This window comes from Aethalodelphis obliquidens, unplaced genomic scaffold, assembly GCF_003676395.1.
Source record: "Aethalodelphis obliquidens isolate GAN/ISIS:26980383/991018 unplaced genomic scaffold, ASM367639v1 scaffold9, whole genome shotgun sequence".
NCBI lineage: Eukaryota > Metazoa > Chordata > Mammalia > Artiodactyla > Delphinidae > Aethalodelphis > Aethalodelphis obliquidens.
The window spans coordinates 11,912,422-11,926,511 of record NW_020837953.1 but is presented as its reverse complement, the minus strand read 5'-3'; the positions used below and the strand labels follow the sequence as shown (position 1 = coordinate 11,926,511).

The window sequence follows — 14,090 nt, the reverse complement described above, 5'->3', positions numbered from 1 at the left end:
TACTGTTGACTTCCCCTTTTATGTCTCTTAGCATTTGCTTTATGTATTGAGGTGCTCCTATGTTGGGTGCATAAATATTTATAATTGTTATGTTTTCTTCTTGAATTTTTCCCTTGATCATTATGTAGTGTCCTTCCTTACCTCTCTTGTAACGGTCTTTATTTTAAAGTTTATTTTATCTGATTTGAGTATTGCTACCCCAGCTTTCCTGTGATTTCCATTTGCACAGAGTATCTTTTTCCATTCCCTCACTTTCAGTCTGTATGTGTCCCTAGGTCTGAAGTGGGTCTCTTGTAGACAGCATATATATGGGTCTTGTTTTTGTATCCATTCAGCCAGTCTATGTCTTTTATTTGGATCATTTAATCTGTTTACATTCAAGGTCATTATCGATATGTATGTTTCTATTAACATTTTCTTAATTGATTTGGGTTTGTTTTTGTGGGCCTTTTTCTTCACTTGTGTTTCCGGCCTAGAGAAGTTTCTTTAGCATTTGTTGTAAAGTTGGTTTGGTGGTGCTGAATTCTCTTAACTTTTGCTTGTCTGTAATGCTTTTAATTTCTCCATTGAATCTGAATGAGATTCTTGCTGGTTAGAGTAATCTTCATTGTAGGATTTCCCTTTCATCACTTTAAATATATCCTGCCACTCTTTTCTGGCCTGCAGAGTTTCTGCTGAAAAATCAGCTGATAACCTTATGGGGATTCCTTTGTATGTTATTTGTTGCTTTTCCCTTGCTGCTTTTAATATTTTTTCTTTGAATTTAATTATTTGTTAGTTTAATTAATGTGTCTTGGTGTGTTTCACCTAGAGTTTATCCTGTATGGGACTCTCTGTGCTTCCTGAACTTGTGTGGCTATTTCCTTTTCCATGTTAGGGAAGTTTTTGACTATAATCTCTTCAAATATTTTCTCAGACCCTTTCTCTTTATCTTCCTCTTCTGTGACCCCTCTAATTTGAACGTTGGTGTATTTAATGTTGTCCCAGAGGTCTTTGAGACTGTCCTCAATTATTTTCATTTTTTTTTTCTTTATTCTCCTCTTCGGCAGTTATTTCCACCAGTCTAGGACTGGAGTTGGCAGGCAGTTGGGTAGAGCCAGGTCTTGGTGCTGAGATGAGGACCTCCAGGAGACCTCACTCTGATTAATATTCCCTGGGGTCTGAGGTTGTCTATTAGTCCAGAGGTTTGGACTCAGCACTCCCACCACAGGAGTTCAGGCCCAACCCCCGTCCTGAGAACAAAGATCCTGCAAGCCTCACAGCATGGCCAAAGGAAAAAAAGGAGCAGTACAATAACAAAGCATAAATATAAAATAAAATTAGAAAAATAAAAACTTTATTAGAAAAAATAAAAATATAAATGAAACAACAGAAGCACAACCTAAAAAAAACAAGTCAGAAAAGGTCTTGGCTGTGGGGGGCGGAGCTTAGGTGGGGGTGGGGCTTAGGCAGGGCAGGGTTTAGGGTGGGTGGGGCCTAGGCTCAGGACCTGCACAGCTGGAAAAGGCAGCACGGCTAGAGGGGGCCTCAGAGTGCAAACTGCAGAGGTAAGGCCCTGGGTGGGCATGCGGGGGGTGGTGCGGTGGGGGGGTTAGGCTCAGGATGGCTGAAGGGACCTCAGAGGGTGGAGGATTAGGCCTGGGACCTCACCAGGCTCTCCGGGGCCCAAGTGGGCAGAGGAAACGCTGGCCACATTCCTTTCCGATCCTCCACTCTCCCGAGGGCCTCTCTCCATTCCTGTTGGTCCCCTCACTGTGGCTGGGCTCATCCTGAGCATGGAACCCCTCCCCTCCCCCAGCCACCCCTCAGGGGCACTGGTCCCATCCATCCAGCCTCTACTTTTCCTCCCCCTTCCCTCCCCACAACATCTAACCCAGTCACTCAGGGGTTCCTCCCATCCCCTTAGGTGTCCATGGTCCCCCACCAGTGCCCGGTAGGTGCCCTAGTTGTGAGCAGACGTGAACTCCATGTCCTCCTAGTCCTCCATCTTGACTCTGCCACCTGAGAGCAGGAGATGATTTTAAAGGTAGTAAAACCAAGGGGCAAGTTTTATTTTGCCATCTATGAAATGAAGATAATAATAATAACAGCCTCTCAGAGTTGTTGGGAAGATTCCATATAAACATTTAGTACAGTACTGGCACAGCATAAGTGATCAATAAATGGTGGTTATATTAATATCATGATAGTTGTCATTATTTCTATTCTTAGATATGGATGCACAAGGATGAATCTAAGGTAGCTCTTACGTTTCCAATTTGAATGACTGCATGGATAGTAGTAAATTCACTGGAATGTCGAGCAGGCAGAAGAAGCAGATTGAGAAGGTACGATAAAGAGCTCATTTTATAAATGATGAGCTTGAGATACCCATGAGACATTCAGTGGTGGTGTCCAAAAGGCAGTTCTAAGTAGGAGTTTTGATATCAGGAGAGATTTTCAAGTATAGACAGTATTGGGAATATGGAAAAGAAATGTAAGATGTAATGATATGAGATGGAATCATGTATAAATGTTTAAGGATTTTGTAGAAGAGAAATCCATGAAGGAGAATCAAAAGAAATAGGCAAGAAGATACAAGGAGAATCAAAAGAGAGAAATACCAGGAAAGACAAGGTAACAGAATTTCCAATAGCAAACTGTCAACAGTATCAAATGCAAGATAAATTCACATAGTGAGTATAATATGTCTGTTGAGTTTAACAATATGAATATCACTTATGACTATTACAGTAATGAAATGCCTATTTAATAAATACTACAAAGTATAATGCCAGCTAAGTCTATATTTGAGTGCTACCATTTTAAATTATGATAATAGTGCCTGGTCTAATTGATATAATGAACAAATACACTAACATTATAAACACAAAAATGCATTGATATATATGTATATCATGATTATAAATATACAAATAATTTTGGGTATAGTTCTTAGACTTACCACCAATTCCCAGAAACCAATAGAAGCCGACTTGAAAGAATAAAAATGTGTTCATGTTGGCAGTGTTTACAGTAAAACTGAAATAATATAGCTGATATACAAATTCTTTAAGCTTTCCATATTTTCTATATATTGAATGCTACCCTACTTTCTGAATGTTTCCTTGAACAAAGAACTTCTGACTCCATGAATCAGAAATATAGCTAACTTATGGTGTATCTTATAAAGACCATCCTAAAGTAAATGTGCCACCAACTTCATTCAACAAGTGAGTTTACTTAAGCTACTAATAAAAATATGTACCCATGTTGCAGACACTATTCAGGTCTTTTATTAACATCTATTATCAATCTTCCAAACAGTGCCTCAAGGCCAGTGGTATTAAACCAAATTTAAAGGTGAATAACTGAAATTTAGTGGGGTTATGTAACTTGTCCAAGGACACAAAGCTGGCAAGTAACAGAATGAAGATTCTGACACCAAAGCTCATGCTTTTTCCCACTACACTCTAATATTATCACTACTCCTGAACAATCAGAAGTAAGAGATGCTTTTTACATGCCAGTATACTTGAAAAAGATTTCTCTACTCTTTCTTTTCCTTACTGATAAGACGGTTTCTTCTCCTAAACCCAATCTTTGTGAGAATAGCTCTATTTGCATTATCACTTAGTCTTCTGTAAGTTGCCTCTTTATATCCTTGGCTTACTTGGTTTTGTTTTTCTTTTTTTTCTGGTGAAAGTTTTTTATGTATTTTGGATACCAATCTTATATGTGTAATACATTGCACAAATTTCTTTTCCCAGAACAGTACATATCCTTCAACTTTAGGTCTTTGTCACATAGACTTTATTTTTACAAGCTCAAAAGTATCTATCTATTTCTTTATAATTTTGCTTTCCTGTGCCTTGCATAAGAAATTCAACCCTATTCCAAAGCCAATAACATATTTATTTTCATAGTTTAAATTTTTAATTTGTTTGCATATTCAAGTCTTTAATCCATCTAAAAGGTTTTTAAAAATAATTTGAGATGGGGTGTTCTTTGTCATACAACTCTATTGATTGAATAGGCCCTACTATTCCTACTATTTTATAATACAAACTCTGTCATAGATCAAGTTTCCTTATATAAACAGCCTTGTTTCTGAGTTCCAGTTTGTCCATTTAGACTATTTGTCTATTCTTATTCAAATGCCATTCTATTTTAATCACTATTCTATAAATAAAAATTATTAGCTGAAATATAAGTTTCTATAAAATAAACACATACCTACTCATTATTCTTCTTTAAAGTTGGCTTAGCTATTTTTGACCTTTTGCTTTTCTACATGAATTAGCTTATCAAGTTCTATGAAAAGAATCTGACAAGGATAATGATTTGAATTGTATTATTTCCAATGATTTTGGGTGATTTTGGGAGAACTGACATCTTTATAATATTGAGCTTTCACTTCCAAAAACATAGTTTGAATCTCATTTTATCAGATTATCCCTCAACTATCTCTCATTATTGATGTTATCTCTGTATCCCTCTGTCATTCCTTCTCATTTTTCAATGATTGCTGTTCAGACCTCACTGACATTTCTCCAATATATACAGAGACAATATTTCCAACACTCTAGGTACTTTGAGTTCCTCCTCTCCAATATCTTATCTTCCATTATACCTCTAGCTGCTCCCATAGTCATACTATACACCTTGATATTTCCAATAGTTACAATAATTGTAATTCCTTCAATTTTCTTTTAGTCATTCTACTACCTAATGACAACCTCTTTGCAGCTTATTCACTATCGTACACTAACCACTGACTTCATAAGAATCTCCAACAAGAGTAAATAAAAATCCCTGTTTGCCTAGAAAAGTTCTAGTTTATGCCTGTTGTCCAGTTGTAATTATTAGAGCATCTTTCACTCTCAAAATTGACTGATTGGATAAAAATTGACATTGGATGGTATAGTTATGCTACTTGCAATACACTGATCTATCGTGTTTTTACTACCCTTCACCTTTTCATGACTCCCCGTCCCCTTACTGTATTCTCTCTTCTCTAAGTTTGCTTGCATGCATCCTGGACTCTCTTAACTTTCTCTTATTTTGTGGTCTGTATTGCAAAAAAACACAACCATGGTCTGCTTCCAGCCATAATGAATTGTCTGGTAATAAGTTTACCCTCCCTCCATAAATAACTAGAATGCTGGACCAAAACATATAAACTATTTTTTTAAGACAGTGGACAGTAGGCAACTCATGATTGATCCCTGAGAGGGAGAAATAAGGTAAGGCTTCTGATCACTAAAGATTTCTGTCTGGAGGCACATTCTGAACTATGATGCAAGGCAAAGGAGCTCATGAAAAATGTGGATACCTCACTGAGTTAAACAGAAATTGGAGTTTACAGAGTTGGGTTAGTGATGATGTGCCTGGAATTACAGAACAGAGAGCACTGGAGAAGACTAAACTATGCACAGAAAAACTCCAGAAACTGACATAGGGCTCAACTTGATTCTTTGGCTGAATGCAAAGCTGTACATACATAAGGTAAGACTCCATGAAAATAAGCAAAGAATAATTACTAGAAAGTGGAAGAACAATTCCAGGAACTCACGCAGAGCTGGGAGACATTCAAACCCAAACAAATCATAACACTTCACTAGAGACTCCAGAAGTATCACATCTTAGTAGCAGAGTTAAACTGACCCTAAAGTTCAGGCTACTCTAGACCTGCCTTAGTAATACTTAAAAGCAAGCCTTGATGTTCACAATGCAGTAACTGGTTCCACATCTACCTAATACCATAAACAACTAAAAAACTGAATAAAATATTTGAAATAGATGCTTTCAGACACTGGATAATTAGCATCACAAAGGTGGGATCCCTAATAGAAGGGAAACAAATGAGATAATTCCTATGGTAACTCCAGCTTTCGAGACACAGGGATGGGAGATGTTCTAATTGTAACCAGACAGATTAAAAAGACCCCTTTGAACACCTGGAGCACTCAGTAGATACTCCAGAAGGGTCGTGTCTGGACCCAGAAAGACCCAACAAACATCACTACATTAGGCCTGCACTAAGAAAACTTTAAATAAGCCTATGTGTATCATTGAGGGCAAAGAGAAAGACAAAAAACAGACATATAAAATAATTAATTAAACAGTATATTATAAAGTGATAGTTTCTAAAAGAGAAAGTAGAACAGCATATGTGGGGTGTGTGGAGGAGGACAAAATGAATAAGTCACTAAGGTTGGCCTCATAGAGAAGGTGGCATTTGTTATACAAATATCTGCTGGAAAGGGCAAATGGGAATAGTCATTGCCCTAAACCCTAAGCCAATGCTCTAAGGTGGAAACATACCTGGCTTGAGGTACAGCAAAGAAGCCAGAGCTGTGTGGGCAAGGCAGAAAGTAGTAGGAAATGTGGTCAAAGCAGTGCGTATGTTGTAGGGTAGGATAGGTGGGTTTGACCAATGATTTTGCAGGATCTAGTAGGCCATTTTAGAGATATCATCTTTTACGCTGAGATACAAAAGTTAATTAGAGGAGTTTAACAGAGTAATCATGTGATATGACCTACATCATAAAATTACTCCCATTTCCCTGTTAAGAGTACACATTAAAGACAGGGTAGGCCTAGAATATAAACAGGGGGCCAGTTAGGAGAGTTGTATCACAGACATAGAAAGTAATTGGCAGAGGTAGGCCTGGAATTCAGGCATGTCTAATATAGAGTACATATTCATAACGATTACAATTTGCTTGATGATGATGATTATGTTGATGATAATGATGATGACGATATTTTGCAATAGCAGATTTGAAAGAAGAAGAAAGAAGATGAAGAAAAGGACTAGAAGAAGGAGAAAGAGAAGGAAGAAGAACAGAACAAAAACAGTAGTAATAATCTAGTAATAATTTGTTGTGGTAGTTTTTCCTTTTGCTGTTTTTAGTCTTATTTCTACTGTTGAGGTGTTTTAGTAAAAACAACAGCCATCAAGTAGTGAATCTCTATTATCTATCTATCAAACACCACGGTAGGCTCTTTAGCTGCACTTTCCCATTTAATATGCACAATGCTCACATGAAATAGTATTATCATCTTTGCTTTACAGATGGAAAACTGAGGTGCCAAGAGATTAATTTAACCGATCAATGGTAAAACAACTCATAAGTATGACTCAGTATATAATCCCAAGTCTGTTTGAATCCATTGCCCTGTGATCTTTCTACCATGATATGTTGCCTCTGTTTACTGTCAAGTCTGGCCATAGCCAGGATAAAGTTTTATTGAGACTGAAATCTCCAGGACGGAGACTAAAGCAGCAGCAAACTCTTGGAATTTTTAAAGTCCAATTCAGACATGTCATATATAAAAGTGTGTGTGTGTGTGTGTGTGTGTGTGCACGTGTGTGTGTGTTTAAGCTACATTACTGTTTATAATAATGTGAGAAATATTTCATTGTTATAAAAAAAAAACTTAAAAAAAAATTTCACATTATATACCTCAGAGGAAATTCTGTTGGCACACCCAGACAAAACAGGATTGATGAAATAAGAAAGAGTCAAAATGATAAATAGGTATGTTTTGTTGTCTCAGGTTGTTCCTGGAATGCAGTTAATTCCTTTATGACTAGAGGCCTGAAACATTGCATTATATTCAAAGTAAGAGAGAAAAAAGAAACAATTTATTCTTAATGTATGAACTTCTGAGTTCATTAAACATTTCAAAACAAGAAATTAAAGAAAAAGCATCTCACTGACTGCTGATAGGACAGAAAAAATACTATAAATTGTCTGGCAGCAATTTAGAAATATGAATGAAGAGTTTTAAAAATATTAATATACTTTGCCCATCAATTTCCCTCAAGGAGTTTATCCTAAGGAAGCAAAGTGAAATCTGGGTAACACTTCATGCATAAAGATGTTTACTACAGTGTTATTTATAACAACCAATAATGGAAAATAATCTTTATGCCCAAGATTTAAAGAAATGGTCCAATAGTACATAGCTATTGTACAGCCATGTTTATGAGGTTTTTAATGACAGAAAATTGCTTGTGATACCATTTAGCTTCCTTATAAGTAAGATATAAAAATGTATATATGGTACAAATTTAATTATTCTCCAAAAATAAAATAGAAAATAAATAAGCCTAGAAGTAAATATGCAAAAAGTTAATAGTATTTGCTTCTAGGTAGTAAGATTATGGGTGTGTGTTTCGGGGGGTGGGGGGGCATGTGCTTTTTCTCTGCTTCTAATAATTATCTATATTTTCCAAATTTTCTACAGTGAGCATTGGATACTTTTATAATCAGAAAGGGGAAAAAATTAACTCAAAGAGATAAAAAGATTATAAAGGAAAGAAAACAGTTCCAACAGTCCAGGCACATTATTTTATTTCTTCTTATTGGCTGAAGTTTTATCATATTTAAATAGAAAGATTTGCTTTCACATCACACGAGTGTTCTGCTGCATCAATAATAATTTCCACATAAGAATATTTAATATAGGTTTTTCAGAGAGAAAATTACTTTTCAATAAAGATACCGGGATGTTTAGTTATCATAGATTCTTGCAAATGTACTATTTAACAACTACTTCAGGGGGTTAATATATCGGTCCTGGAATACAGCACCATATGTTCCAAGCTTTTATCACTTTCTAAAAACATAAGGAAGATAACCCAAAAGCTAGACCTGTTTATACAGTATATTTGATGCTTTGATTTTTAGTGGAGTCAGCCTTTGATGACTAATATTTCTTTTGCCCGCTAGTACCAAACCCTAAATAAGGCTCCTGACTAGATTACATTCATGAAGGTCTCATTTTAAAGGAAATTGGAGAGATGGAAAAAGATTACAGGAAGAGACATCATAAAAACAGGCCTCACAAGTCAAACTTAATAGTAAAACCATTCTTTTTCATATAGACAACCATGAAAACAAATATCCTGTGAGCTAGAGATATGTATTATATCTTTCCAGCAGATCTTTATGCCTTCTTGAGACAGATTTCCATAACTATATAATGTGATTACAGTTGAAGAAGCAATGGCCCACAGAAAGAGGCTGATAAAGCATCAGGCTCCAGGAAACCAGATAAACATGTTCATGATTTCTAATTGTAACAAGGGTAGGATAACACTGGATATGAAGCTAGAACTCAGACAGACCGAGCAAATATTGGTTCCTTCAACTTTAAAAATAGGTATCCATAAAACAGCACCAACTCTCTTATTAGAATAATAACTTGGAACATATTCATGTTACTTCCTTGATTGATAGAGAAGATTCAAAAGAGACTGTATGACTTTAACATGTAGTATGAAAATTATAACACCCTGGAAGAGACATTTTAAGCAACAAAATGAATATACCTGCAAGCAAACTAGAAGAGAAAAGAAGAAGAAACTTTGAAATGTATGACCAACTTGTCCAAAAGACTATCCCAGGTCATATATAACTTAAGAAACACATTTTCCTAACCCTCGAGTCATCCCACTGCTCTGCAACTCCCGCACCTGACCAGAGGAGTTATATAAGGATAGTCTTTATGAGAGACTAACATGAAAGAAAAACTAGACTAGGAATTCAACATAGCCCAAAGTTTAAAAAAAAAACCACTATAATGTCAGAGTTTCTGTTAGGTCTCTACTTATCAAAGGATATAAGAACAGACTCTGTTCCTTGAAAAGTAATCGGTCTCATTTCTTAGGAGTTAGTGGATTCCTGGTTACAGTAGGCAAGTTGAAAGGTATGCATGTGTTGTGCATAAACAGGAAAAGAGTAATCCCCTTTATGAATTTAGAAATCCTGGCAGATTATACTGCTTTAAAGAAAATGTTTCCTTTCCTTAATATGAATTGACTATACTGCCTCAGAATTACTGTTTGTTTTTCAGTGGTGTGTGTATGTGACAATTGTAAGTTACTGACATGAGACAGGCACACCAACAGAAGAATGAGGGGTTGTATGCTTACCTCATGGTAGCAGAGAGGTCTTCACAGGGAACCCAAACTTGGAGTGCCAAGATTCAGTTTTGTACATGTGGCTAAAGCCTCCTGTTGTGAGTTATACTCTCAAGAGTCAGTAACATAGACTTTGGAAAAAGCACTTTGAGGATCATTGATTGTCTTGCTGGAATAAGAGGGACAATCCTAGGGACAGGTGAAGCCCTGTAGGCAAAGTATAGGTTTCCCAAAGGTGGTTTCAGGGAAGGAATATTATTCTTACTATGAAAAACTGAAAAAGGAATTCCCTCATGGAAGAGTAAGCCAAACTAAGAAGCAAAGCAAGGAACTAAAGTTTGTCCTAGAGCAACAGTCTGTGTGAAGTTTAACTTTTTTCCCACTGTCCTAAATTGCTATATCATATATAGCTAACCATGTTCAAAGCTCTCCCATATATCTAATTCCTTCTAGTTAGCCCTAAACGTCAGTAAACATTACATATACCCAGTCCTGTGTCAGTGGTGTAGAAAATTAAAAGAATTGGTAGTAAAGTGAAGTGGCTGTCCCTGAACCCCTCTTCTGCTGAAGCCAGCATGCCAGGAACAGCATTGTGTCAAGGACAAATGAGGGTCCCTAAATTCCAGACACTGACCACTGCCTACCTAACACATGACTCAAGTTGCAGTTGAAAGAAACAGAGAGAAGCAAGCAACCAGGTGAAAGAGCAAGCAGAATAGATTGACTTGGGAAGGGAAATTAAACAAACTCCTCACTTTCTCCCAAATATGCTAGAAAAAAATGACCCTGAAGGAAGAAGGCAGATGTTAGATTATAGGGCTATGCTTCATCTGCTTAAAAGAATCCTATCGGGCTTCCCTGGTGGCGCAGTGTTTGGGAGGCCGCCTGCCGATGCAAGGGACGCGGGTTCGTGCCCCAGTACGGGAGGATCCCACATGCCGCGGAACGGCTGGGCCCATGGGCCATGGCCGCTGAGCCTGCGCGTCCGCAGCCTGTGCTCCGCAGCGGAAGAGGCCACAGCAGTGAGAGGCCCGCTTACCGCAAAAAAAAAAAAAAAAAAAAGAATCCTATCACTATGTGTACAAAATTTGTGCAAAGTCTTCCGGAAGCAGCTGTCTGATAATGATAACTGATTTCTTAGGGTTAGATTTTTATTAATGTTTTTCAAAGCATATGTCATTAGTTCTCTCTTTTCATCAATACTTTTATTCAAAACAGATTTGAACAGGATTATAAAAACATACACTGTTATGTTAGAAAATGTAGATGAAGTAATCGTGGTTAAAGATAGATTAATACTATCAGAATAACAGAAAAGTTAGTATACAAAAACAAAAGCAAAAAAGCTTTCCAGAGTCATTATATTGGGCTATAAAATTGGCTCAGAGTTTTCCAGCAGCCAAAGCAAAGGGAAAAAGTAGGATGAGTTACAAGAATCATATTGTTTTTAAGATAGAAACACCTTGTTATATAGGAGAAGAAAAGCTTTTTCTGAAACTGAGTCCTGTGAAAAAAATAACATACAGAACAGCACTCCATAATAAACATAATAGCAAGTCACTTGCAATGGTTCCTTATAGTGTCCCCCAAGGAAGCCTAGCACATAACACTAATGCTTCCATCGGTAAAGAACACTGAGTTCTCAGATAATCTATTTGTTTTTTTCATAACCACCGTATAGCAAAAGTTAGCATATTATACCTGTTACTGTCTATCTCTTAAAATAAAATGATATCACTACAGCACATATACAAGAATATATTCCTAATATGGTCATTATTTTGATATTACTAAAATAACACAAAAGCATAATCTTCCTACCAAAACCACAATGAAGGTATCCACTATTTCTCTCACCTGTGATTCTTTCACGTTCTCAACAGTAAAGTTGAACCAGACTCGGAAGCGTGGATTACAGGTATCCGGCCTAATGAATAAATCATACTCAAACTCAGACACCTGGTCCACCCGTCCAAGGTTACCTGTTAATAAAAATTAAGAGAGCTGGGTTTTAATAGAAGTTCATGAAGCTCAATGATATATACATTTAAATATTATGAGCTCTGACAATGACATTTGTCATCATTCAGTACTTATAGGTTCATTTTTCACAATCTGCAGGGCTGCCAACTCTGAATATAGTCCAGAAAGAGGAGGTTTTCAGCTAGTCTAGGCTGTGGTATAAGCAACTCTTCCTATCTTTATGACCTAGCAGATCTATTTGTGCTACAAGTATCTTTGACAGATCGGGATGCTGTATAGAGCATGTGGCAAGCCCCCGTAAACCAAGTAAGAATCACAACCAAACTTCAGTTTCCTAGTTAGAAAAACAAAGATGATAATACCTCATGTATTTTGTATTAAGCATTATGGTATACAAATTACCTCTAATATATTTGATCTTGTTTAATTCTCACAACACGGCTACGCAGTTTGTACTGTGTTTGGTGTATTTCCAAACTTCTATCAGAACATGTTAAAGAATATATAAAGCAGAGTAAGTTTTAAACAAAAATTAGGAGTAGTTGCTACATAGCAGTAATAATGGTAAAGTCGCAAACAACCATGAAATTAATTTCCATTTCCTCCACCAACAGAACAGGCATATCAAAAATGTATTAACTTAGATGTGAGTCCCATTCTTTGTCTCTCCTCTCTCTGTCTGATATTCTAATGAGTGGTAAATTGCCCAAAATGTTAACAGTGGGATGCTATAAAAACAAAAGCTAAGAGTCTTGTGAATTCCCAAACCAGATAATCAACAACTAAAGAAGAGTAAACACAACTATAGAAAACAACAAAGCAATTGATTGAGAAGTCAGTATAGTATTGCACTTGAAGAGCAGAGCAACATCCTACTTTTAACAGTAAGGTCCTTCTGTATAGCACAGGGAACTATATTCAATATCCTGGGATAAACCATAATGGAAAAGAATATAAAAAAGAATGTATATATGTGTATAACTGAGTCACTCTGCTGTACAGCAGAAATTAACACAACACTGTAAATCAACTATACTTCAATTAAAAAAAAAAATTTTAAATAATTCCATAAGTCATCCCCCCAAAATAAGCTCTAGCCTATCTTTCTCCAAAAGAACACTCAGAATTAAACTTTAACCTTATATCCACCAAAGTTTTTAATTATTTCTTTTACTAGTTCTACTGGCATGTCACTTGTTTTTCTGAGCAACAGTTGTAGTAGATGCAGTACTAGCCTGGGAATCATCAGACCTGAATTCGAGCTCAATTGACTCACTGTGCAACAATGGCCTCATTATTGTAATATTCTGCAATACTCTGCAATATTCTCATTTTGCAGATGAGGACTCTCAGGGCCTCATCTGCAAAATGAGAATATTGAGTTACCTAACTTCTAAGGTTCCTTTCAGCTGTAACATTCTTTGGCTGCCTGACTCTAGGATTGATCAGGCAGCGATCCAAGACAATAAGAGAACCCTTCCTTCAAAACCAAATCAATTAACCTTAGGGTGATTTTTGTCTGCTCTCATTAAAATGTGGGTGGAGAAACAAAACTTATTCCTCCTTCCAGAACCAAAACGATCAGTTACCTCAAGTTAAGTACATAAATATTTTTAAAAATGCATTGATGGGAAAATACAAATAAGAGCTAATCAGGGCGAAAAACTTTTAATTTTTCTAGTTTCAATTGTCTTCAGAATTTCCAAGGAGATTCTTCAATGAAATAGTCCTTTCAAATATTATCCTCCAAAAATATTTACTAAGCTTCTGTTGTAAAGGGCAAAACACTTACTACATGAGAGCACTAAACTTGAAATCAGAAGATCTAGACTCAAGTTTTATCTCTGTCACTTATTGAGTGACCTTGGAAAATTCACTTAACCTCTATCAACCTCTGCTTTTTCAACTATAAAGTAAGAATCGTATAAATAGAAATATGAATATTTATCTCTAGGTTAATTAATATGAACATTAATTTTAACTAGTATATAACTGATATTAACATGAATTTTCAATAGAAAATTAACATTTTCTGAGCATTTCTACATGCCACATACTGTCCCAAATGCTAGGTATACTAACCTATTTAATTCTCACAACAACACCCACGTGGTAGAAACCATTACTATCCTCATTTTACATATGAAAAAAACAAGGGACGAAGATATAAAATAACTTATCCAAAGCTATA

At 36.3% G+C, this 14,090-nt stretch overlaps 1 protein-coding gene across 2 annotated transcripts in view; it reads right to left on the bottom strand.

The window, feature by feature from the left end:
* AGBL4 (AGBL carboxypeptidase 4) overlaps positions 1–14,090 on the bottom strand; it is a 1,265,610-nt gene that overhangs the window by 1,140,774 nt on the left and 110,746 nt on the right. Inside the window, exon 2 of one of the 2 annotated variants that reach the window (XM_027108602.1) lies at positions 11,738–11,898. In XM_027108602.1, the coding sequence (XP_026964403.1) occupies positions 11,738–11,898 (161 nt within the window). The remainder of the gene's footprint in view (positions 1–11,737; positions 11,899–14,090) is intronic. The other variant, XM_027108603.1, reaches the window with a different exon arrangement.